Genomic DNA, 25,045 nt, shown 5'->3' with positions numbered 1-25,045 from the left:
ACCTTTCTCCTTCAGTTTGTCAATAGCTAGCAGTGATTCCATCTCAACCATCTTTCTCTCTTTCAGTTTCTTAATTTTCCTGGCTCCAAGTTGTATAGGTGCATTAAATGGTGCTTCCACCACACCTGACTCTTGCATTTAGCTTGGTTGTGTAAGTGGTGGCCCTTCTTCAGGATAGTCCAATATCATTTCATCTCCAGGCCAATTAGTCTCATTAATTTCATTATAGGTCTCCTCAATCTGTTGCTCATCATCCCCCTCATTTATTGTTGCTTCATTGTAGGTCTCCTCAATCTCTGGCTCATCATTGCCCTCATTTATTGTTGCTTCATTCTTCTCCTTGAGTGAGGACATGTCCTCCTGTTATGTCCTGCCAAATGAAACTGTCCACACCTATACATGACATTAACCATAACTTACAAATTTATATGACCAATTACCTAAGTAAAAACATAAAAAGTTTAATAGATGTACCTCACTGTAAGTTGAGTAGACCTACACAACATCCTCTTCCATGTTCTTCTTTCTCAATTACATCTGGCATCTCAGGCCTCCTCCTTTTCTTGGGTCTTCCAGGTTGCTTCTCAACCATGGGTGATTTTATCAGCATGTTATATCTCCCCCATGCCGTGTGACCATTCATTAGATAAATAATTCCAGAGTATGCCTTTTTTTAATTTTCCACACATATATAGGATCAACATATTCATCAACATTAGCCCCAATATGTTCAGACAATCAACACCATGGTGACATGGTATGCCACTAAGATCCCACCTCTTGCAACCACAACTTCTATGACCAATGTCTACTGCATACTTTGACCCATTCACCGTTGTTACCTCAAACTGGTCATAGCCTGCATATGTAGAGTAACAGCCTCCACTCCATTTTTTTGTATTTCTCAACCAAAGAGGTTATCTTTGGTGTAAGCTTTCTATCTCCCCAAGCCTCCATTTCTTCCCTCTTGTTATGCAACCTCCTCATTAGATATTCTCTAATCATTTCTAACATCACTAAAACACCTTCTTCCCTAGCCCTCAAGATACACCTATTAAAACTTTCATACATGTTGTTTAATAAAAGGTCACACTTTGAATCATTCCTGAAGTGTGACCTTGTCCAGTGGTGAAATGGAACTTCAGTCAACCATTTCCAAGCCTCTTCATTCTCCTCCTTTATTGTACCCATTGTTTTTTCAAATGCTTCTACATTTGAGTCCCTAGCACAACTCCACAACTTGTCCTTAAGTGACCTACCTGGAATTTACCCTTGAAATTTTTATGCATATATCTGACATAAAACATATGCTCAGTCATAGGTAACATCTCATCAATGACATTAAGTAACCCCTTCTGTCTATCACTAATTAAAGTCCAACCCTCCCCAGCACCTACATCTAAATCATTACCCACCAAAGCCACAAACCACCCTCCAAGAATCCAATCTTTCTACTTCAACCCACAACATAGGCTAAAGGGTACATACAATTATTACCATCTAGACCTATAGCACATAATAACTAACCTTTGTAAGCAGTTTTTAAGTGGCATCCATCAAATCCAAGAACTTTTTCTGCATCCAACCTTAAAACCAAGCTTTAGACCATCTAAGCATATATACATCCTCTTGAAGGTGCCTTCATGTTCTGGAAGAGGTAGATCTAACATTTTTAATAATTAAAAAGAAATTGACTTGATAAATGTACACTCAACCACTAATCCATATCTGACCTGGGTCTATTTCAATCTCAACTGTGGAGTTGGGATCTTCTTCAACAACTCTGTTTATAATCCCATAGCTTCTGGAACTGCTCTTCCTGGGATCCATTTATCATCTTCATGCACTTTCTTGTTGCTTTTCTGAGAATATGATGTTTGAAATCTATTTGCAAATCCTTTAACACAGTCTTGTGAAAGGCTTTGATTGGCATGTGAGGATTTAATTCTGAACTCTGGGAGGTATTTTCTGCATAAAAACCCAGAATTGATGAGGGGTAACACAACTTACTCTCTAGCACATGTATGGTCTGCAATTGCAATAAAGAAATGGTCGGAATGTATTACATTATACACAATCCAAAAGGTACAAAGAAAAAAGAATAAATATACCTGGTCTCACAAATTTATTTGCATGCTTTTGTCAAAATTTAATGAAGCAAATAAGGTCCAAGGAAATGGTGGTTGACACACAGCCCTGACCCTAGTTCTGTCACTTTTCCTGAATCTTATAACCCTCCCCTCAGTAGCACTATGATTCGGTATTGCCTCCCTGTACTGTCTATTATTAGTTAATATCATTCCAAGTCCCCACTTTGGGTTTTCTTCTCTTTTAACACTAAAAATGCTTTTCTCCTCTTCTCAGTCGGATTGGCATCTTCCATTTTCATGGTCCGCCAAACTCTCCAGATCATCACTGTCATATTCCACCTCCATGTCCACACCCCTCTCAACCTGTCTCTCTTCACTTGGACCAAGTCCTTGCCTAAGTCTACCAATCCATTCCACTCCTCATCAATATTCTTAGAAAAAAGAAGGTCATCATCTGTCATTGAGTAGTCACTATCAACAAAGTCATAATCATCAATTTCATCACTCCAATCTCCAACATTATTGCTGTCATCTCCTTCACTCCTTTGAACAATTTGATCTTCAAATGGCACTAATTCTTCCTCATTCGAATGGTGCACATACACATCTATTTATTATCATTCTCTAAGGCATAAGACTTCATTGTAGATACATCTATTTCATTTCTTACTAACATTAACCCCACTTCAACTCTCTCTTAGGCAAGTCTAAAATACAGAGAACCAAAGCCCCATAACCCAACGCCTTAGTCCACGCTCTAAGGTTTTCTAAACTAATTTCATCAAGGTCTCAGATATGATACGCAGAGTGACCTTTACCTCTACATATTCAGTTCTTGGAACCCATTTTAACTTCCCACCATGAAACAAAGATAAACTTACAACATCATCACCTTCAACATAAAATAAATGGATGTAAACATAACTAACACACAAATATATATCCGACTACATTATTTAGTCTTTCGGTATAACGCACAAACCAATAAAAGAAAACAAAGATTGGGTCAACATAATAATTAGATAAACATTCACAAGAACACACATATCAAGAGTTTTAGGCATTATATTGAACCAATCGATCAAAATATAGATTATTGAACCAATCAATCAAAAATAGAAGGATAGAACAATACGAACAGATGTGTCAATTGCTATATGCCATTGAATGATCCGAACAATCCAAGCTCCGAAAATCGTTAATCGCCACTGTAATCGCCACTAATTGAGTTTAAGAAGTTTAATTTGAGAAGAACTTTAGTGTTGGCAACTCTAGGGTTCAAAGAGTATACAAGACATCAATCGTCAAGGAGCGAATTTAGTAAAAGACATGTTTACCCTCCGATATGGGCCTAGATGTCGTTTTACTGCCGATACGGGCTAAAGGGAATGATACATAATAATTTAGGGGCCAAAGGATATGAGTTCATACTTTTGGGGCTAGTAGGTACAACGACCCATAATTTGAGATGTAGAAACTTGAAAGCTCTTACAGATTACTGTAGTCGATGCTAGTTGTAAGCCAAAAGTTCTTTCATATTTTACTTCTAGGAGCTACAACATTGCAACAGCTGTGAACATCAATTGACATTCAATAGAGGTACAGAATAAAAAATGAGGTGTTTAATTCTGCATTCCTGTTTATACCTGTAATAAAAATGTGCAAGAAAATATCATGTTACAGTTACAAATTACAATAGAATTATTCATGTTGGAATATAAGCTATAACCTTCCAGAAAAACTATTTAATTCCTTACATGAATGTGAAGTCACAGATACATGATTCTGGTGCATTAACCTTAGTTTACATATTCGTGGATAATTAAGTGTTCTATGTACTAGTTCAGTGAATCTATATCTATGTAATCCTATGTTAGGTCACACACACTATAGAGGGGGTGAATACAGTATAAAGTACAATCGAATCGAACTTTAATATCTCAAGTAACAGAAAACAAACTTTATTGAAACAATAAACTCTGTTACAGTATGGAACTGTTACCTCTCAGTGATGAACAAATATCATGAGAGATGCTAGGGTTACTATGAATAATCTTCTAATATGATAACACTTATAATGTAAACTCTATGTCTATGTTTATATACTACACAGTTACAAGATAATCGCTAATTGATATGGAATATAATTCCACTTCCTAAAATATATCAATCAAATATCTTTTTTCCAAGTATTCTATTCTTTATAGAATTCCTTCTTCATGCATATATCTTCTTATGTTTATCTCGATCTTCTTTCCTTTAATCAGCTACTGTCCTTATCTGAACGTCCTTCAGCACTTAAGTCTGATATCCATCTTCTGATGATTATCTCCTGATAATATAAGTACTGATATCCTTAAGTCCTAACTTCCAGTAAGTACTGATTTATCCGGTTTAAGTAAGATCTGAAAACTAAACATAAATCATATTAGCCATGACATTATCAAATATATCTAACAATCTCCCCCAACTTGTAAATTAGCATAATATACAAGTTTAACAGATATTTGATGATGTCAAAAACATTAAGTACAAATGCATGAGAATTAAACTAGATAACTACAACTTACAGTCCATAAAGCATTACCAACATTTAACTTTTGATAGCAGCTTCAGTCTGTACAAATATCAGAATTTAATCAGTTGTAGATCTTGACTTGGCTTCATCTTCTGATCTCTCTGATATCAGGAGTTGTTCTGAGATAGTTCTTCAACAAACATCTCTCAGCATATAAGTTCATCAATCATCCTCGTTTTAGCATCTTTAAGCTCTGCATTATCTTCACCAATTTGAAAGATTGCAGCCCTGAGATCATTAATCTGTGCTTTTCTTATATCCTGATCTAGTCTGATCAAATAATCTTTATCAGACTCAAGATTGAATTCCACAACCATGTAACCCAGAAAGGTAGTTATAATTTTAGCAGTATTGGGCTTCATTTCAACTATATCACCCTTGTGATCTCTGTACTTTGGAACATATGTGCTATCAGACTTAACAGAATAAAGCCTTTTCTGTCTCTGAATCTGATCCTTCAAATAGTTTGCAGCACTTCCTGTCAATCTGTCATCCACTTGAAGTAAGAATAGTACATGCTCCAATTCTTCAAAATACTTCAATGGAATGGCATTTTTCCTTATATGATAAACCCTACCATCTGTCATGAAGTACAACAAGATGTGTTCTTTCAAGTAGGTTTGGTAAACCATTTGTACAGATTCCAGTTGATTCAATCTCTCAGAGTTGCTCCAAACCTGGTTCACTCAAGAAAGTTGGATCATTGGTAGTGTTCTGTATTCTTCTTCCATCAGCACTTTCCCAATCCAGTTTTAATCTCTTGCTTCCTTTCCAGTAACTACTCTTGCTTCAAAACCACTTGCAGCAGTCTTCAAAGGTTGAGTCTGTTTTGCTTTAGTGAATCCTGGTAGGAGTGTCTTTGATCTATCTTCTGATATCAAGTTAACTTGAGCTATGTCAGAGGTTACTTGCTTCTTTGAAATATCAGAACTTACTGTCTCTTGACTCTGAACAACTTGAGCCATGTCAGAGGTTGTTTTAAGAACTTTTCTTGAAGTCAGAGCAAGATCATCCTTTTCATCAGTGATTTCTTCATTCTCAGGAGGCACATAAACCTTGATAGGTTCACCACCTTTTCTTTACCCTTGGATCTTGGATCTATCTGCGGTTGTGATTTAGCCAATGTTGCTTCAGTATTTGTCCTTTCTTTTATCACAATGCCTTTGAGTTTTGGAAGTGTCTTTTTACCAGAAGCTTCAGATTTAGATGTGACTTTCTCTGATTTAAGTCTGGCTTCTTCTTCCATTAAACTCTCCAAGTCCATTCCTGGATTTTCCTGAAGAAATAACTGTCTTGACATTTCTTCATCAAGATCTAAAAGTTCATCAGAACTTATTCTTTTCTTTACCAGTATCAAACTTGTCCTTGTAACTTGTGATTTCAGCTTTTCCTGATGAGAAACCTCTACCTTGACTATGACCTCTACCCATTCCAGGGTTTTCCTTGATCATACCTTTTTATCATCCTTCCCTTTCAGTATCTTGGCAGTCTTGCATTTGGACTTAATTACTATCCTCCCCCTTTTTGGCATCAGCAGGTAGTAGAAGATAGACAAGCAATTCCACTGAGGCTTGGATTTCAGTAAGTTGAGACTGCTGAGAAGCTTGATTTTCAGAATATCATCAATCTGAGCTTGTTGTTTCTCTTAAGTCTTCTCAATATAAGCAATCCTGTCAAAGGTAGGTTGAAGAACTTGTTCTCATCAATCTTTTGAACTTGTTCTTGCTTCATTAGTTCTTCCCTTAAGAGATGTAACTCTGCATGAGTATTTGAATGAAGACCTTGTAAATGTTTAGTACTCATGCAGTGACTCTAAGCTGTGTTTTGAAATCATTAGTATTTAACATTTCCTCAGCTTTTGTCCAAGTGCTCAGCCAGATTCTGTGTAGAAGGAGCACAAGTGACTGAGTTCCATTTCTTAGTCCACTCCTGTCCTGCAGGAGTTTTCACTCCAAGGCACTGGTGCTTCTCTTGTAACAAACTACCTAAAATTTCAGTTTTAAAATAGTTTGTGTGAGGGGCTGTCCTGAAGGACACTGCTTCATCAGCATCTGCAGTTGGAGCAGCATCACAGTATCTCCAGTATTTGCAGCATCAGAACTTACAAGAATCAGAATCTTCTGATAGAACAACAGGTGAGTAGCAATGAGGCTTCAGCATCCGCTAATTGCTGATCTGGTTCTAAGTTCTGATCAACAGCCATATCCTGAGGTTCACGCTATATTCTGATCATCAGCATCTAGATGCAGAGAAGGTGTAGTAGATAACTTCGGAGTTTGAACAACATCAGTACAGGTGTTGTTGATGGATTAGTTGCTGTTGGAGCTTCTAAGAGAATTACTTCAGGCACAACCAAGTTCTGGATATCCATATCAGCACTTGTGCCTATATTAACAGGAGATACAGACTTTTGAGCATGAGAAACAGATGGTGTGTTGGTCTGTTCAGGAATAGCGTCCTGAGTTGAGAGTTGATGGAGAAGTAGTGACTTTAGCAAATTCTTTTTCTTGTGAGATAGAGATTCCTGATCTCCTTCCTTAGCTGCTGCTTCTTCATCATCTGAAACTGGCCTTTTTGCCCACTGTTTCTTGTATCTCTTTGTAGATATGGATTCCTTGGGAGTTTCAGGAACATTCATTCTTCTAAGCCTCTGGAGAAGCCTAGAGCCCCCAATTCTAGAATCCTTCTGAGAAGTCACTTTCTCAGCTTCTTTAACAACAAGTTATGAAGAAGGAATCTGTTCCTCAGTATCAATTCATCTCTCAAAGTAATCTTCCTTCTCTTTTGAGGTGTTTGAGGAACAGTCTTTGTCCCTCTTTGGCTTGGAAGATGAAGGCTTCACAGTAGTGCTGAGGATGAGGGTTGAACTGTCTGTAAGTGGAGAGATAGGATTTGATATATTGCCTGAGTGTTGGTTGAGTAGAATGAGTGGTATGTTCTGATGGTTGTTGTGATGTTTGGGAGGTGGTGGTTGGTTGGACATCAGGAATAAACAGATCTATAGGATCAGGATCAGCATTTACTAAGATCTGTTTTACAGACTGAGGAATCTGTAAAGGTCTAACCACTGGTTTCTTAGTGTCAGCATTTACCAGGTCATTAAAGTATCGTTTTGCAACCTTAAAAGGTGGAGTTAGGAACTGACTAAGTGAGGTGCATCAGTACAAAAAGTATATATAAGTTGACAGAATCTAGCAAAGTAGACAACATTCCTATCCTCTGTCATCCTATCCCCAATAAACCTATTATAGCCGTTGCAAAATCAAAATGAGTTTGGTTTATAATGGCATACCCGATGTGCTGACTCATTATAGGGATGACATCAAAATTCGAACACTTGTTCCCAAAAGCTTTAGTGATGCAGTCGAAGAAGAAGCTCCATTCCCTTCTGAGATGAGCCCGTTTCAACTGCCCAAGCTTTGCCAAACTCTGTTCATACCCCAAACTGGCCATTAACTCCTGAAGAGCCGATTCCTCTGGAATTGAAAAAGTACATCCTTCTGGGAGATGTAGAGCCTTGCGTATTGTACCAGGAGTGACTGCAAATGAAGAATCACCCACTTTGAAAACAATACTAGGAGTACCATTTGGACCACCATTATCAAAGTTTCCAGTCCTCCAAAGTGTCAGAACTTGTTGGCTTGAGAATACTGAAGGTTGGGTCAATGCATACCCGATTTCACTGTGTGCAAGAGATCTTGCACAAAGTGCAATTCAGAAGGAGCTTCAGCATTATCAAGAATAGCAGCATAATTGTTTGGAACAAATTTAGCTCCATCAATGATTAAATCCTTAGGTGCCATGAAAGTAATCGAGAGGTTTAAGTGCCTGTTAGGGTTTGATAGAATGTCTATATGAAAAACAACATTAGAAGAAGAAAGAGAGTAAAAGCAAGTAGAGAGAAAAAGTATGAAAGGAAATAAAAGATTAAAAAATCTTCTCTCTGTCCTTACTTTATACTTTTGAAAAAAATTTGTAACCGTTGGACACCTGTCAAACATGCAGTAAAAACGAATAGTTAATGGGCCACGAGACCAAACATAAATCATTACTTACCCACTTGCCGTTTTTCAAGGAAAAAAACCGTTCCACTTACCCAGTTATTCTATTAATCAAGGTGAAACAGTTTTAATTCAAAATTGAACTGTTCCACTTATTTTAATTATTTTTCACTGCAACATCCATATTCTGAAAAAAAATCGAGTGAAATGACCATCATATAATTAGATGAGCAAGTACTGATAAAATAAAATCAGAACTTAAGTTAAACTAGAATTTATATGGTCATCGGAATATGAATATCTATCAGGATTTATCAACACATTACAAAATATCTCAGAGACAAGATCTTGAAATAAAAACAAATTTCATTAATATATCAAGAGAATACATTCATGAAATTTAAATTACATCAGAACTTGTACAAGATTCCCTAAGCTGCTAAACCTAACGTCAACAGCCTTTGTCCTAGCTCAAGAAGCAGGGCAAGGCTGATGATGAAGAAAAACAGGATGAAGAAAATAAATTATTTCTTCTTTCTACTCTCGACAAACAGAATAGCGAGTCGAATGATTCGCTCTTGCTGGCGGAGAGCTTCCAGCCTTTCCTCCTCCAATCGCTCAGATGGCGATGGTAGTCCATGTAGAAGAACAGGAGGTGGGTAAGTACCTCCTGGGGAATGGAGTCCCATATCTCATCAGGAATGGCAGTAACATGCCATTCCTGCTGCCAATCGGCACATCTCAGCTCCATGTTGAATGTTTCGTAGTTCAAAAACATATTGTAATTGACCATGGTGTTTTTGATAGAAAAAGTATGAAGGTGAGTTTGTGATAAAAGAGGTGATGGGAAGGCTGATGTGAAGTGGTTGTTTATATAGGAAAGAAAATGCCAGGAGACGCAAAGAAATTTAATACTGACAGGTGGAATTAATTCCACCTCGTCTCCCCAGACTTGGAAAAAGAAAAACATTCATTGGAAAGAGAAAACATGGTTTAATGTGCATAAGAAGCAAGTAAAAGTTGATTGTTCATGTACGAGTACCACTATCCCTAACTATATGACTGTTAATCTTCCACTTCAACAGTATTCTGGTTTAAACTGAAACTGTTGTCAATTTTATCCACAAATAAGTCAAGTAAAGAATCAGGCTGTAATATCAGAACTTAGACTTATATCAGAACTTAACAGTCATCAAAACATAATTTCTTAACTCGAAAAGGAATGCCTATCTTAGTAAGTCCTCATACAAATTCTGATTTATATTTTCAGAACTTAATCATCAGAACATGCAATCAGAACTTGTCCTCAGAATTTATGCAATGTGACACAATGACTGTTCATCTAAAATAACATAGATCCCCACAGTGATTTTCATCATTCATATGGAGTGGTTAGTGTGTGCATTAACCTAAATATCAGACAAAGAGAAAAGTCTGATTCACTTCAGTACATCTTAGAAATAAGGCATAACTAAAACTTTACTAAAAACCTGTCAATATTCTGAAACCTACTATTGAATGAATTCATGCTTGAGTCCACCTCAACTATTTTGTGCTAATTTTGTGCATCTTTTAAAATTCTATTTTACAGTGGCTTCTCAGTGTAGGTGAGTCACAATTGCTTATCATAATTTATGCTATTATCAGAGTATTTCTTCAGTAATCATAGAGTGTGAAAAGTCACCAAGAAAATATTTTATTTGCTTTTCTGATGTATATTACTTAATAGCAGCAATGCACTTAGGTCTTCCCTTCCACATTTTTACTCTAGATCTCAAAGGAGTACCTGATTTTTAATCCTTGTTTCGCTTTCTTTTTCTTTTGATAATTGAGGTTTATCAGCACTTAGTACATTCAACAGATTTACTAGCATCAGAACTTAACAGATGAGTAGCATTATTCTAGTTTGTGACTTAGTAATAAGATAGATAAAGTAAACTCAACTAAGCTCAATTATCAGAATTTGCTTGTGTCAATAGATTTCCACATAAATAATTACTTTTTACATGGGATCCCTTGTTTATTGAAGACTACTAGGTCAACATCTAGCACAGTTATCCTCATAGGATTGAATAGTTATCTAAACAGACATATCACTATCAGATTTTAGAAACATTGATCAGACAACAATCAGTACTTAAATATATTTTTCAATTAAGCACATAATACACAAAAAGATTGAATTCTGTAAATACTGATCATAAAGTCTGATGCAACATAACAAAACTAAGCAGATTTAGAGAAAGAACCTGAAACCATTCCAAGTTCATTTATCAATCTTGTAAAAGTAGCTTCACACAATGGTTTTGTGAAGATATCTGCTAGTTGTTGATCTGTTGGAACAAAGTGCAATTCTACTGTACCTTCATCTACATGTTCCCTGATGAAGTGGTACCTGATGCTGATGTGCTTTGTCATAGAGTGTTGAACTGGATTACCTATCATAGCAATAGCACTTTGATTATCACAGTAAATAGGGATTTTGAAATATGTTAACCCATAATCCAGTAACTGATTCCTCATCCAAAGAATCTGTGCACAACAGCTTCCTGCAGTAATATATTCTGCTTCTGCAGTTGATGTGGAAATTGACTTTTGTTTCTTGCTAAACCAAGAAACCAATCTGCCTCTAAGAAATTGGCAGCTTCTACTTGTGCTTTTCCTGTCAATTTTGCAACCTGCAAAATCTGCATCTGAGTAACCTATTAGTTTAAAATCTAATTCTCTAGGATACCACCATCCCAGATCAGCTGTTCCCTTAAGATATTTGAAAATTCTTTTCAAAGCTGTTAGGTGAGGTTCTCTTGGATCTGCTTAAACATTGCACAAAGACAGGTAGCATACATTATATCAGGTCTACTAGCAGTTAGATAGAGTAGAGAGCCAATCATACCTCTGTAATCAGTAATATCTACTGATTTACCAGTATCCTTATCTAGTTTTGTTGCAGTGGCCATGGGAGTGGATGCACTTGAACAATCTTGCAATCCAAATTTCTTCAGCAAATTTCTGGTGTACTTAGTTTGACAAATAAAAGTGCCTTCTTCATTCTGCTTGACTTGAAGGCCCAGGAAAATAGCTAAGTTCCCCCATCATACTCATCTGATACCTTGACCGCATCAGTTTGGCAAACTTCTTGCAAAGTTTTTCATTTGTAGACCCAAAAAAGATATCATCAACATAAATCTGGACCAGAAGTAAGTCTTTCCATGGTTGAGGTAGAACAGTGTTTTGTCTATTGTTCCTCTGTTAAATCCACTTTCCAGAAGAAACTGAGCTAATGTCTCATACCATGCTCTGGGAGCTTGCTTAAGTCCATAAAGTGCTTTATCAAGCCTGTAGACATAATCAGGATGTTTGGAATCTACAAAGCCTGGAGGTTATTCAACATATACTTCCTCCTCCAATTTCTCCATTGAGAAAAGCACTTTTCACATCCATTTGAAAGACAGTAAACATTTTGTGAGCAACATAAGCTAAAAATATCCTTATGGCTTCTAACCTAGCAACTGGTGCAAATGTTTCATCATAATCAATTCCCTCCTGTTGAGAATATCCTTTTGCAACCAGCCTTGCCTTATTCCTTGTAATTATGCCATCACTGTCAGTTTTGTTTCTGAATACCCACTTTGTACCAACAACAGATCTATTCTTTGGTCTTGGCACTAGGGTCTAGACTTTGTTTCTTTCAAATTCATTTAACTCTTCCTGCATTGCTTGCACCCAATCAACATCTTGAAGAGCTTCTTCCACTTTCTTTGGCTCAGTCTGAGAGAGAAAAGAATTGTAAAGACATTCGTTTGAAGTACCTGTTCTAGTTCTGACACCTGCATCAGGATTTCCAATTATTAAATCAGGTGTATGTGGATTAGTCCACTTCCTTGCAGATGGAAAGTTTTCTCTAGAACTGGATGCTCCCCCATGATCCATGCTGTCTTCATTTTCATTTTTTGATGCTCCCCCTGAAACCATGCTCTCTGAGTTGGATTCTTCAAAATTTAGATTTTCAGAACTATCAGAACTTGGCTTATCAGAACTTGACGAATCAGAACTTGAAGAGCATGATGTATGTTCTGATGCTTCTTGAGATGTGGTATGTTCTTGAGTATGCACCCCCTGCATAGGTGCATCTTCCTTTGGCATAGTCACCACAGTTTCAATAACATCAGAGTTTAATCCATCAGAGTTTACAGTATCAGGACTTAGACTGTCAGGATTTTCGGTATCAGAATTTGAGTCTTCATTTTCAAATCTCAGCTGATCATGATCAATAAAATCTTTAAGACCAGTAATATTCTTGTCATCAAAAGAGACATTGATAGATTCCATGACCACTCTTGTTCTCAAATTATAGACTCTGAATGCTTTTGTGGAAAGTGGATATCCAACAAAGATTCCTTCATCAGCTTTTAGATCAAATTTAGATAACTGTTCAGGATGAGTCTTGAGAACAAAACAATTGCATCCAATACATGAAAGTACTTCAGATTTGGCTTCTTTTTCTTCACCATCTCATATGGTGTTTTTTCCTTGCTGGTTAACGAGTATTGCATTTTGAGTAAAACAAGCAGTCTGCACAGCTTCAGCCCAGAAATAGGTTGGAAGTTTTGCTTCTTCAAGCATTGTACGTGCAGCTTCAATGAGAGTTCTATTCTTCCTTTCACAACTCCATTTTGCTGTGGAGTTCCAGGAGCAGAAAATTCCTGCTTAATTCCATGGTTTTTGCAGAACTCTTCCATTATCAATTTTTTGAACTTTGTGCCATTATAACTTCTTATGGTTTTCACAGAATCTTTGACCAATTTATCCAGATGTTTGACATGATCAATCAAGATAGATGCAGTTTCACTTTTTGTGTGCAAGAAATACACCCATGTGTATTTGGTGAACTCATCCACTATGACCAACCCATATTTCTTCTTTGCAATAGACATGACATTTACTGGACCAAATAGATCAACATGTAGTAGATGATAAGGCTCAAGAATTGATGATTCAGTCTTGCTCTTGAATGAAGATTTTCTTTGTTTGGCCTTCTGACAAGAATCACAAAGGCCATCAGGAGCAAATACTGACTTTGGCAGTCCTCTCACAAGATCTTTCTTGACTAGTTCATTTATATTGTTGAAATTTAAATGAGAGAGTTTCTTGTGCCAATTCCAGCTTTCTTCAATTGATGCTCCACTCATCAGACAGATTGTAGAACCATCAGTACTTGTTGAAAGCTTGGCTTCATAAATGTTACCACGCCTGTATCCTTTTAGAATAACTTTACCTTTGGATTTACTCACAACTTCACAGTGTTCTTCAAAGAAATCAACATGATAACCTCTGTCACATATTTGACTTATACTCAGCAGATTGTGTTTAAGTCCTGAGACAAGAGCTACTTCTTTAATGACGACATTCCCAAGATTGATATTTCCATATCCCAATGTTTTTCCAATGTTGCCATCTCCATAAGAAACACTTGGGCCAGCTTTCTCCATAAAGTCTGATAGCAGGGCTTTATTTTCAGTCATATGTCCTGAACATCCACTGTCCAGAACTAGAATATTTTTCTTGTTGCCCTGCAATCACAAAGACCACTAATGATTAGTTTTAAGGACTCAGACTTGCTTGGATCCTTTGGCCTCATTAAGTTTGTTAACATTTGCAGTGGATTTAGCATCAGAGTTTATGTTAACATTTTTCTTATCAGAACTTACACTATCAGACTTTGAATCAGAATTTACACTAGAAGGAACAATGGAAACTTTCTTTAAAGAAGGTTTTATTTGATAATAATCATAGTACAAACTATGATATTCCTTACAAGTATAAATGTCATGCCATAAACTACCACAATAAAAACAAGGATTTTGTGGTTTATATCTAACAGACTAACTCTTAACTCCTGATTTTGAAGGTAAGGAGTTTATGTTCTTATTCTTCCTGCAAAAAGATGCCAGATGGTTAGAACTTCCACAGTTATGACACGTTTTCCTAGGAGCATCAGGAACAGGCTTATAATCATTGCTTTTATTCACACCTTACTTTCCATTCCTATTTTTCCTAGGTGATTTTACCTTGTTTGCATTCTTAACATCTTTCAGCTTATGCTTAACCTGCTTCTTAGTCATTAAGCCTATGTTTACTTCAATTGTCTTTTCCTGTTTTAGTTTGTCAGAAGTTAATTCCTCTTTAACTTCTGATTTCTCATTATCAGACTTTACAGCAAACTTAACAGGTTTTAATTTTGGCTTTTGCTTAACAACAGGCTTAATTTCTACAGTTCCTTTATCATTCTTATCCTCTCCATAACCTAAGCCCTCTTTCCAATTTTCACTATTTAGCAAATTTTGAGTTGTTCAGCCAGAGTTAGTCCAAGTCCTGATAATCTCTTTTTCCTTTTCTAACTCAGTTTTTAGAGATTCATTCATTTTTAGCACTTCATCCCTAACATAAAAAGCATCATCTCTATCCTTCTGAGTTTGATGGAACATAACTAACTCTTTTTCTAAGAAATCATTTCTTTTTCTTAAAAGCAAGATTTTCAGAAGTTAATCTTTCACATGTTAAAGTTTGATCTCTATAACTAACAAACATGGTTTTAAGATATCTTCTCAACTCATTAATATCAGCAGTATGAAAAGCATAAGTAGTCTGAGGTACCTTTATTTTAGCAGCTTCATAACTGCTCTCAGCACTTTCTTTATCAGCATTTGCCATCAACGTATAGTTCTCCTCACTTTCAGAGTCTGAGGTGTCTGTCCAGCTTTTCTTCTTTGTGACAAGAGCCTTGCCTTTGTCACCCTTTACTTTCTTGCAATCAGGAGATATGTGGCATTTCTCACCACAGTTATAGCATTTGACATTGGTATAATCTCCTCTATCAGACTTTCCTCCTCTGCCCTCAAATCTTTTGAAATTCTTCTTATCAGAACTTGTGCCTTTCCTGGAAAACTTTTTTCCCTTCCTGAACTTCCTGTATGCAATCTTTGTGATCCCTTTCACCATAAGAGCACACAACTTCATCACTTTCAGAACTTGATGACTCAGTATCAGACATTGTGAAAAGAGGTTTACCCTTGTCTTTCCTTGAGGTAGCTGCCTTGGGGAATTCTTCTTCAGCCTTAAGAGCAACCGTCCTTGACTTTCCTCATTTCCTCTTGCTTCTTTGTTCCATCTCAAGTTCATGAGTCTTGAGCATTCCATAAATTTCATCAAGAGTTGTTTCATCAAGATTGTAGTTGTCTCTTATTGTTGTTGCCTTCAAATCCCAGCATTCAGGAAGAGCTAACAGGAATTTAAGGTTTGAATCTTCAAGATCATACTCCTTATCAACCAATGACAAATCATTCAAGAGTTTGACAAATCTATCATATAAATCAGTCTATGACTCATTAGCCTTTGAGTCAAAGTGTTCATACTCTTGAGTGAGTATTGTCTTCCTGTTCTTCTTAATTGTATCGGTTCCCTGACACCTTGTTTCCAGAGCATCCCATATCTCCTTAGCAGTCTTGTAGTTAATTACCCTATTTGACATTACATTATCAATGGCACTATGCAGTAAGTGTCGTACCTTAGCATCCTTATCAATTGATGTTATATCTTCAGCAGTATAATCACTCTTCTCCTTTGGTACGGTATTTGCTGCTTCACCTGCAACTGCAACTGCGAGCTTGGTTGGTTTGTGAGGCCCTTCCTTGATTCTATCAAGATATTCTGGATCTGTTGCTTCCAGGAACATGGTCATCCTCACCTTCCATATGGAATATTCAGATGGTCTCAGTATGGGAACTCTGATGGTCTCATACCGACTTTGAATTTGTGTCTTTGGTGGTTCTTCAGTTTTGGTAAGTTAGTTGGAGTTTCTGTGTCAGACATGATTGTGTTTGGATCTTTAACTGTATGTGTGTTAATAGATAGGCTCGGATACCACTTGTTAGGTCACATACACTGTAGAGGGGGTGAATAAAGTGTAAAGTACAATCAAATCGAACTTTAATATCTCAAGTAACAGAAAATAAACTTTATTGAAATAATAAACTCTGTTACAGTATGGAACTGTTACCTGTCAGTGATGAACAAATATCACGAGAGCTGCTAGGGTTACTATGAATAATCTTCTCGAATATGATAACACTTATAGTGTAAACCCTATATCTGTGTTTATATACTATATAGTTACAAGATAATCGCTAATTGATATGGAATATAATTCTGCTTCCTAAAATATATCAATCAAATATCTTTTCTTTCAAGTATTCTATTTTTTATAGAATTCCTTCTTCATGCATATCTCTTCTTATGTTTATCTCGATCTTCTTTCCTTTAATCAGCTACTGTCCTTATCTGAACGTCCTTCAACACTTAAGTTCTGATATCCATCTTCTGATGATTATCTCCTGATAATATAAGTACTGATATCCTTAAGTCCTGACTTCCAGTAAGTACTGATTTATCCTGTTTAAGTAAGATCTGAAAACTAAACATAAATCATATTAGCCATGACATTATCTAATATATCTAACATCCTATAAATTGTAATATCCAATTAATCAATCATATTAAGAAATTTTACAGATGAAGTTTCTTCTGTTTGCATTTTATTACTCCCATGAAATTGGTATCAGAGCCTGTTCTAGAACCTGTTCTGTAGCCTGTTCAATAACCTGTTCAGAGCCGATTTCTTAACCTGTTCAGAGCCGATTTTTTAACCTGTTCATCAAACATCCTCTTCTAATATGGCCACCAACAACAACACACTACAACCTCAACTTCTAAGATTAAATAGAAAGAATTACGGTCAATGGAGTATTATGATGAAATCTTTATTTGGTTCTCAAGATTTATGGGATATTGTTGAAACTGGTTATAAAGAACCTCCTGATCAAACTACTCTCAATCAGCAACAATTGGCAGTTGTAAAGGAAAATCGGAAAAAGGACAAGAAAGCACTTTTTTCATATATTAGGCAGTAGATAAAGCTATTTTTGAAAGGATCTCTACAGCAGCAACATCAAAAGAAGCATGGAGCACTCTTAATACAATATACAAAGGTGAAGACAAGGTGAAGATGATAAGATTGCAGGATTTAAGGGGTGTGTTTGAGCTATTAAGAATGAAGGAGACAAAGTCCGTAGAACACTACTTTAACAAAGTTGTTTCTATCTCAAATCAACTCAGGGTCAATGGAGAAGAATTGAAGGATTATCGGATAATAGAAAAAATTCTTCGGAGTATGTCAAAGAAATACGAGCATATAGTTGTTGAAATCGAGGAATCAAAAAATTTAAGTGAGCTTCCAATTGAATATCTATTGGGCTCCTTGCAATCTCATGAATTAAGGATTGAATAATTTGAATCATCACCCTCTGAGCAAGCATTCCAGATGCAAGAATTCCATTATGGAGGCTTCTATGGAAGAGGACGCAGATGAAATTTTCGTGGAAAAGGAAGAAGCCAACCAGATTCTTACGCAAGAGGAAGGTCTCAAGCACATAATTATCAATATCAATTAAATCATGAAGCAAGTCCAGCAAATCAATATGAAAGAGGAAGATTACATGGACAAGTTAGAGGTAGAGTAAGAGGTAATTATCAATCTTAAATCCAATGCAATTTTTGTCATAAATTTGGTCATTTAAAGAAAGATTGCTACTCGAGATTGAAATATGTAAGTAATGAGACCATTTTTTTACATGAAAGTTCTGAATTAAAGAATGAATAATCAGTCCTTCTTATGTTTAATGAGCAAGAGGTCTCCACCAATAATATTTGGTACATTGACAGTGGTTGCAGCCACCACATGACAGGACACAAAAGCATTCTTATTAAACTACATGAATCTGTCCAGAGAGAGGTAAAAACTGGCGATGATAAATGGCACCTGGTACAAGGATGGGGTGATGTTCCAATATAAACTAAGCGGGGCCAGAATTTTGTTCGTGATGTCAACTATGTTCCAGAGCTGAAGCACAATCTTTTAAGTGTGGGACAATTATTAAATAAGGGACATAATGTGATTTTCAATGGTGAGTAGTGTGAAATAAGATATAAGAATAATTCCCTTATTGCGAGAATCAAAATAACGCCAAATAAGATGTTCCCTTTAAAGTTAAATGAGACATAACTTAATTATTTCTCTAGTATTGTGGAGGATAAATCATGGTTGTGGTATCTAAGATACAATCATCTAAGCCTCAGCACACTCTCAAAAATATGTCAGGAGCATATGGTGAGAGGCATTCCATACATCAATAAACAAGATCAAATCTGTGAAGGCTGTGTATTTGGAAAACACAAACATGATTCTTTTCCAAGTGGAATGGAAAAAAGGGCATCTCAACCTTTAGAGCTGGTGCACTCAGATTTATGTGGTCCAATGCGAGAAAATTCACTTGGAGGTAAAAAATACTTTCTCACATTTATTGAAGATTGCACTAGGAAAATATGGATATATTTTCTAAAGCCGAAATCAGAAGCTTTTGGAGTGTTCAAGAATTTCAAAGCTCTTGTTGAAAAACATAATGGACTTGATCTAAAGGCCTAACGTTCTGACCAATGCGGTGAGTGCATGAGTGGAGAATTTGAAGCCTTTTTGAAAGAGAATGGCATTAAACATCAGCTGACAGTAAGTTTCAGCCCCTAACAAAATGGGGTGGCAGAAAGAAAAATAGAATTATTATGGAACTTGTGCGCAGCATGCTCAAGACAAAAATGCTACCTCATCCTATCTGGGCTAAAGCTGCATCATCAGCATGCTATGTCTTAAATCGAGCTTCTACTAAAGTTGTACAAGGAAAAACCCCAGAAGAGGCATTGAGTGGTCACAAACCTGGTGTATCTCATTTTAGAATTTTTGGAAGCCTATGTTATTCTCATATACCGATGGAGAAGCGTGAAAAGCTTGATGATAAATCTGAAAGGTGCATTTTTGTTGGCTACAACGAGAATCCAATGGCATATAGGTTGTTCAATCCAGTGTCAAAAAAATTAATAATCAGTCGTGACGTAATATTTGGTGAACAAGCAGCTTGGGATTGGAAGAATGGAAAAGAAAGTGGCAACATCATATATGATAACAATCTACTAGAAGAAGAAACTGGGACTGTTCTAGAAGAAGTTCCACTGCATGCATCACCAACATCTTCATCAAGTTCTGAGTCTGCATCTTCTTCAAGTCCTGAGGCAACACCTCGCAAAACGAGAAGTTTAGTTGAAATTTTTGGCCAAATAAGAAGAATACTTGAAGAAGAATATATAGAATTTGCTTTATTCATGGAAAATGATCCTGTCACCTTTGAAGAGGGTACTAAAGAAGAAAAATGGAGGGAGGCCATGAAGCAAGAAATGGATGCAATTCAAAGAAATAAGACATGAGAATTAATTGATTTGCCTCCTGGAAAGAAAACAATTGGAGTCAAATGGTTGTTTAAAACTAAACGTGATGCAGATGAAAAAATTCAAAAGTATAAAGCTCGCTTTGTAGTAAAAGGTTACAAACAAAAGGTCGTCATTGATTATCAAGAAGTATTCGCTCCAGTTGCCCGTCTTGAAACTATCCGGTTAGTACTTGCTCTTGTTGCTCAAAATAATTGGATTGTTCACCAAATGGATGTTAAGTCGGCATTTTTAAATGGTGTTTTAAAAGAGGAAGTGTACATAGACCAGCCACCAGGATTCATCAAAAAGTGAGAAGAACATAAAGTTTGTCACTTAAAGAAATCCCTTTATGGATTAAAACAAGCTCCGAGAGCTTGGTACAGCCGTATCAATGGTTATTTCTTAAAGAATAATTTCTAGAAGTGTCCATTTGAACACACTTTTTATGTTGAAGAAGGGGCAAATAATAGTGTTCTTATTATCAACTTATATGTTGATGATTTGATAATTCTTGAAAGCAATGCTGAAGATCTAAATGTCTTTAAAAAAACATGGAAAAAGAATTTAAGATGACTGATTTGGCACTGCTACATTTCTTTTTTGGCATGGAGATTAAACAAAGAAATGGTGGATTTTTTATCTCTCAACAAAAATATGCTAAAGAATTGCTGAAAAAGTTCAAAATGGAAAATGCAAATTTGGTTAGTACACCAGTTGCAGTTGGTTTGAAGTTAAGTAAAGATTCGAGGGAAACCTAATGTATCTTACTGCTACAAGAACTGGCATAGCTTATGGGGTCAGCTTAATTAGTAGGTTTATGGAATGTCCCGGGATGTCTCACTGGGAAGCGGGTAAAAGAATATTAAGATACATTCGAGGAACTCTCTCAGATGGAATTTATTATCAAAAAGTAAGCAATCCTAAACTTGTTGGATTTTGCGATAGTGATTGGGCATGAAACCATGATGATAGTAAGAGCACATCAGGAAATGTATTTTTTGTTGGATCTAGTGCGATATCATGGATGTCAAATAAACAGGTTATTATGGCGCTCTCAATAGCGGAAGCAGAGTACATATCATTGGCTATAGCTGGTTGTCAAGCCCTCTGGATAAAATGGGTGTTACAAGAACTGAAGCAAAATTTCAAGACTGTCCAGAAATTTATTATGACAAGAGCTCTGTTATTGTACTTAGTAAAGATCCTGTTTATCGTGGAAAAAGCAAACACTTTCGAATTAAATACCATTTCATCCATGATTTGATCAAGAATGGAGAGCTTGAAGTTAAGTACTGTAGAAGTGAAGAACAAGTCTCATACATATTTACAAAGCCATTAAAGTCAGAAGTGTTCACTGGACTGAAGACAAAGGTAGGTGTAGCAAGATTCTAGCTTAAGGGAGGCTGTTGAAATAAAACTAGAACCTTCCAAAAAAACTATTTAATTCCTTACATGAATATGAAGTCACAGATACATGATTCTGGTGCATGAACCTTAGTTTACATATTCCTGGATAATTAAGTGTTCTATGTACTAGTTTAGTGAATCTATATCTATGTAATCCTATAAATTGTAATATCCAATTACTCAATCATATTAAGAAATTCTAGAGAACAAGTTTCTTCTCTTTACATTTTATTATTCCTATAAATTCCATATGTGAGATAAATATCCCGGGATTAGCGTTATACGAAGAACTTCAAAAATTAACATCTCACTCAATTTATACTATAAACTATACTACACCTACCTCTAGGGGCAGAAACTATTTTCCAAATTATTATTCAGACACGCTTTATGATCTTACAAATTACAATTGTGTTAAACCCTAGCAGTCCAACCTAGCTATTCTATGGTATAGAGGATGATATAAACTTTTGCATTTAATTCCAAGACCAATAGACTAGATTCTGGACCACATTTATTTCAGATCATATGATGCCATTTCAGCACAAAGATCTTGTTAGAAAAGATGCCAAGTTAAAAGGGGAATGCTACATTTTTAATCTCCAAGAATGGACTACTTATATTTTTTAATACTGATAGTCTCCGCAAAAGATGCAAAAATATAATAGTTCAATAGTTGTCCATTGAATAACTAAATTTTGTTAATAGTGATAAGCGACATATTATCGAAGTCGCTGATTATTGCCTTTATACAACGTGCAGATACATTACGTCTCCCATCTGCATATACTTGTAAGAAGGGATAAGTTATCAAGAAATTAATGCGCCGAAGTGAAAATACATTGCAACTGGTATTGAATATTTTTGGAAAATTTTGTGTAATTTAATGTTATATAATCCTTTAAAAAAGAATGATAGCAAGGGCTAAAAGATACTAAGGAATGTTAATGTAATACATTTACTTTCAATGTAGTAAACTAGCCATAAAGCTACCATAGAAGTTCACTAATTAAAACTAATTTTAATCCATCTTCGATCCTCGCTTGTTAGAACTTAAACTTGCTTGGAAGTTAAAATACATTAGCTCGTAATCCTATTCAAACCAATTTATTACTTAAAAGCTTAAACATACACATTTTTTTACATTGGTCACATTCACATTAGAATTCAGTGTTATTAAAGGGAAAATAATCATTCTAAAGTCTTTTAAAATATCTAATTTTGGCATCTAAAATTAAAATTTTGTCATAACGAAGAATAAAGTACTCTTCACTATTCAAATTCTTGTAAAGAAACAAGCTCACTTCGTCATTTCAATTTCTTAGTTTCTTACATAACTATGAATAAATTATTTTTCTCTATACTCACACTCGAGAATAGGTGCACTTACTTCAAATATTTAAAAAGAATCTTTAATAACAAACTTGAGAAATTAAGTGCATTACACATATTACAACAAAACATAGTTCTAAACAAAATTATTGTGAAATGAGGTATGGAAAATTAACACCTCAAAAACTTAATAAATTCATTCTACACAGCTTTAATTCATAACATATAGGTTTTACACAAATTGCAAATTAGTTACACAATTATCATTTGAAGAATCTCTTATATAATAATAACAACTTATAAAATGATGCAATAAAGCCCCTAAGTCAAGAACACAAGAGAGAGGGGGGTGAGTGAGAGAGGGGGAGAGAGAGAAAGAGAGAGGGGGAAGAGAGAGATTAAATGAAGTTTAAAGAATGACTTAAGGCGTAACTAAAGAATTCAAGCCTCGACTACAATTAGAATAGTAGTGGTGGACAGACAAAGATAAAGATACAAGATAGAGAGACATATAGGCTAGAGAGATTAGCGAGAGAGGGAATAATATGAGACAGAAAGTGGGACAGGAGAGAGAAAGTGGGTGAGTGAGAGTGTATTGAGATATGAGAAAAAGCAAAGGGAGTGAGGGTGTGTGTACACCAAATTTTTACTATGTCTTAAATTTTTTGGCGGCTGTTATCCAAAATTTATCCCGCTTAAGCACAATTATTGCTCGAGCTCATAAGTCCAATAATTCATGTATAAGTATATTTTATTATTTTTGTAAATAAATTCAAATAATTATTTGAAAAAGTTAATTACTTATATGTATGTTAATACTTTTATAATTCATTTTTCATATTTTTAAAACTTATATGTTAATGCTCGTATCAAAATAAGTAAACTCATTTTTTCCTCCAAGAATATTCATTTAATATTCAAGAAAGTTACAACTTTTTCGGGTACTCTTCCATCGACCACACCATCATACCACTCAAAGTATCACATCTAGTCTCTTGCATTTTGGAAAATATTAAAATTTAAGCATTCGAGTGAGATATTATTCGCTAAGATTATGAGAAACTACTTACCGGTTTTTGACAACACGTATAAAATCTCCTTCGCGGAGGATTATATAGGGACCAAAAGGTATACATTCTAGCCTTCTTACCACATTTGCATATATATCGAGCGGAAGATCCAACAGAAAATGTGGAGATTGTAGCCACTGGGCTTTTCGATTCCACAATATTTAGAAGATACTACTCTAACCAATTGAACTCTTACATACGAATTATAGTGTTTTAGAAGAAATAAAATGAAGAACCCTAATTATACACATGCTTGGAAAAAAACAAGTTGACTAGAACGGCTAGTACAATTAGATGTAATCAGTGTTAAACTTGAGTTAAATTGGAGAGCAGGGGGCTACTTGATATTTTTTAATGAAACTAGTGGGCAACTTGATATTTTTCCCAAATCCTATATGGTAAAATAGATCTTCTGACTATTTCAAACTTTCAAACCTGATGAATTTCAAAACCTGGTGCGTGGAGTTGAATAGACAACAAAGATAAAGTAAAATAGATGATAAAGTCTATAGTATTACTAAGTGCTAACAATAAACTTGTTTGACTTATAGAATTTATCTATTGATATACCCCAAAAGTCTAATAACTACATAAATTCATATAAGAGCAAAATTTAAAAATCAAATCAGAGAATATTAATAGCATCTTATGAAACCTTTAATTTCAAATTGTAATTGTAATTCCAATAAAAGTTTGAAATTAAAGATAGACTATCCACAGAGAATTATAATTTTTACATTTAGAGATCGAGTTTGACATACCTTAAAGAAGAGATTTTTAATTAAGTCAGCTGAAATTAAACACAATCCCAAATGAAAACTTCTGGAGATCAAACCTAAACTTCTGGTTTCACAAATCGACTGAATCCCAAATCGGAATTTTTAGGGTTTCAAGAGTAAGAAGAAATTTAATCTGCCAAATTTTTAAATCTCCTTAATCCATTGAACACCAAGTCGATTGGTAGTAAATATCTACGTATGTACTGATAAATATGTATATCTTGACTCGTGAGCGCGTAAAATCATGAACATGTTAATGAAAGAGTTGAGGATTGAAACGAGTATCCGTGGTACTGCTGCGTTATAACTTATTAACAAAACAAAAATAGAAGTATATAATGATTTAGGATATGTTCACTTGTAAAACATTTCTGCTCAGCCCTATTGAAGTGCTAAAATATAAATAAAAAATTAAAAT

General features: G+C 35.4%; 1 protein-coding gene across 1 annotated transcript; it reads left to right on the top strand.

Moving 5' to 3' along the window:
• The first annotated feature begins 19,340 nt into the window (after positions 1-19,340).
• LOC141696319 (uncharacterized) lies at positions 19,341-20,036 on the top strand. Its single transcript, XM_074500475.1, has one exon. The coding sequence runs from the start codon at positions 19,341-19,343 to the stop codon at positions 20,034-20,036; it is 696 nt and encodes a 231-aa protein (XP_074356576.1).
• Positions 20,037-25,045: the final 5,009 nt, after the last annotated feature.

The sequence above is a fragment of the Apium graveolens genome, chromosome 11, assembly GCF_009905375.1.
Source record: "Apium graveolens cultivar Ventura chromosome 11, ASM990537v1, whole genome shotgun sequence".
In the NCBI taxonomy this organism is placed as follows: domain Eukaryota; kingdom Viridiplantae; phylum Streptophyta; class Magnoliopsida; order Apiales; family Apiaceae; genus Apium; species Apium graveolens.
This window is presented reverse-complemented; position numbering and strand designations above follow the sequence as displayed.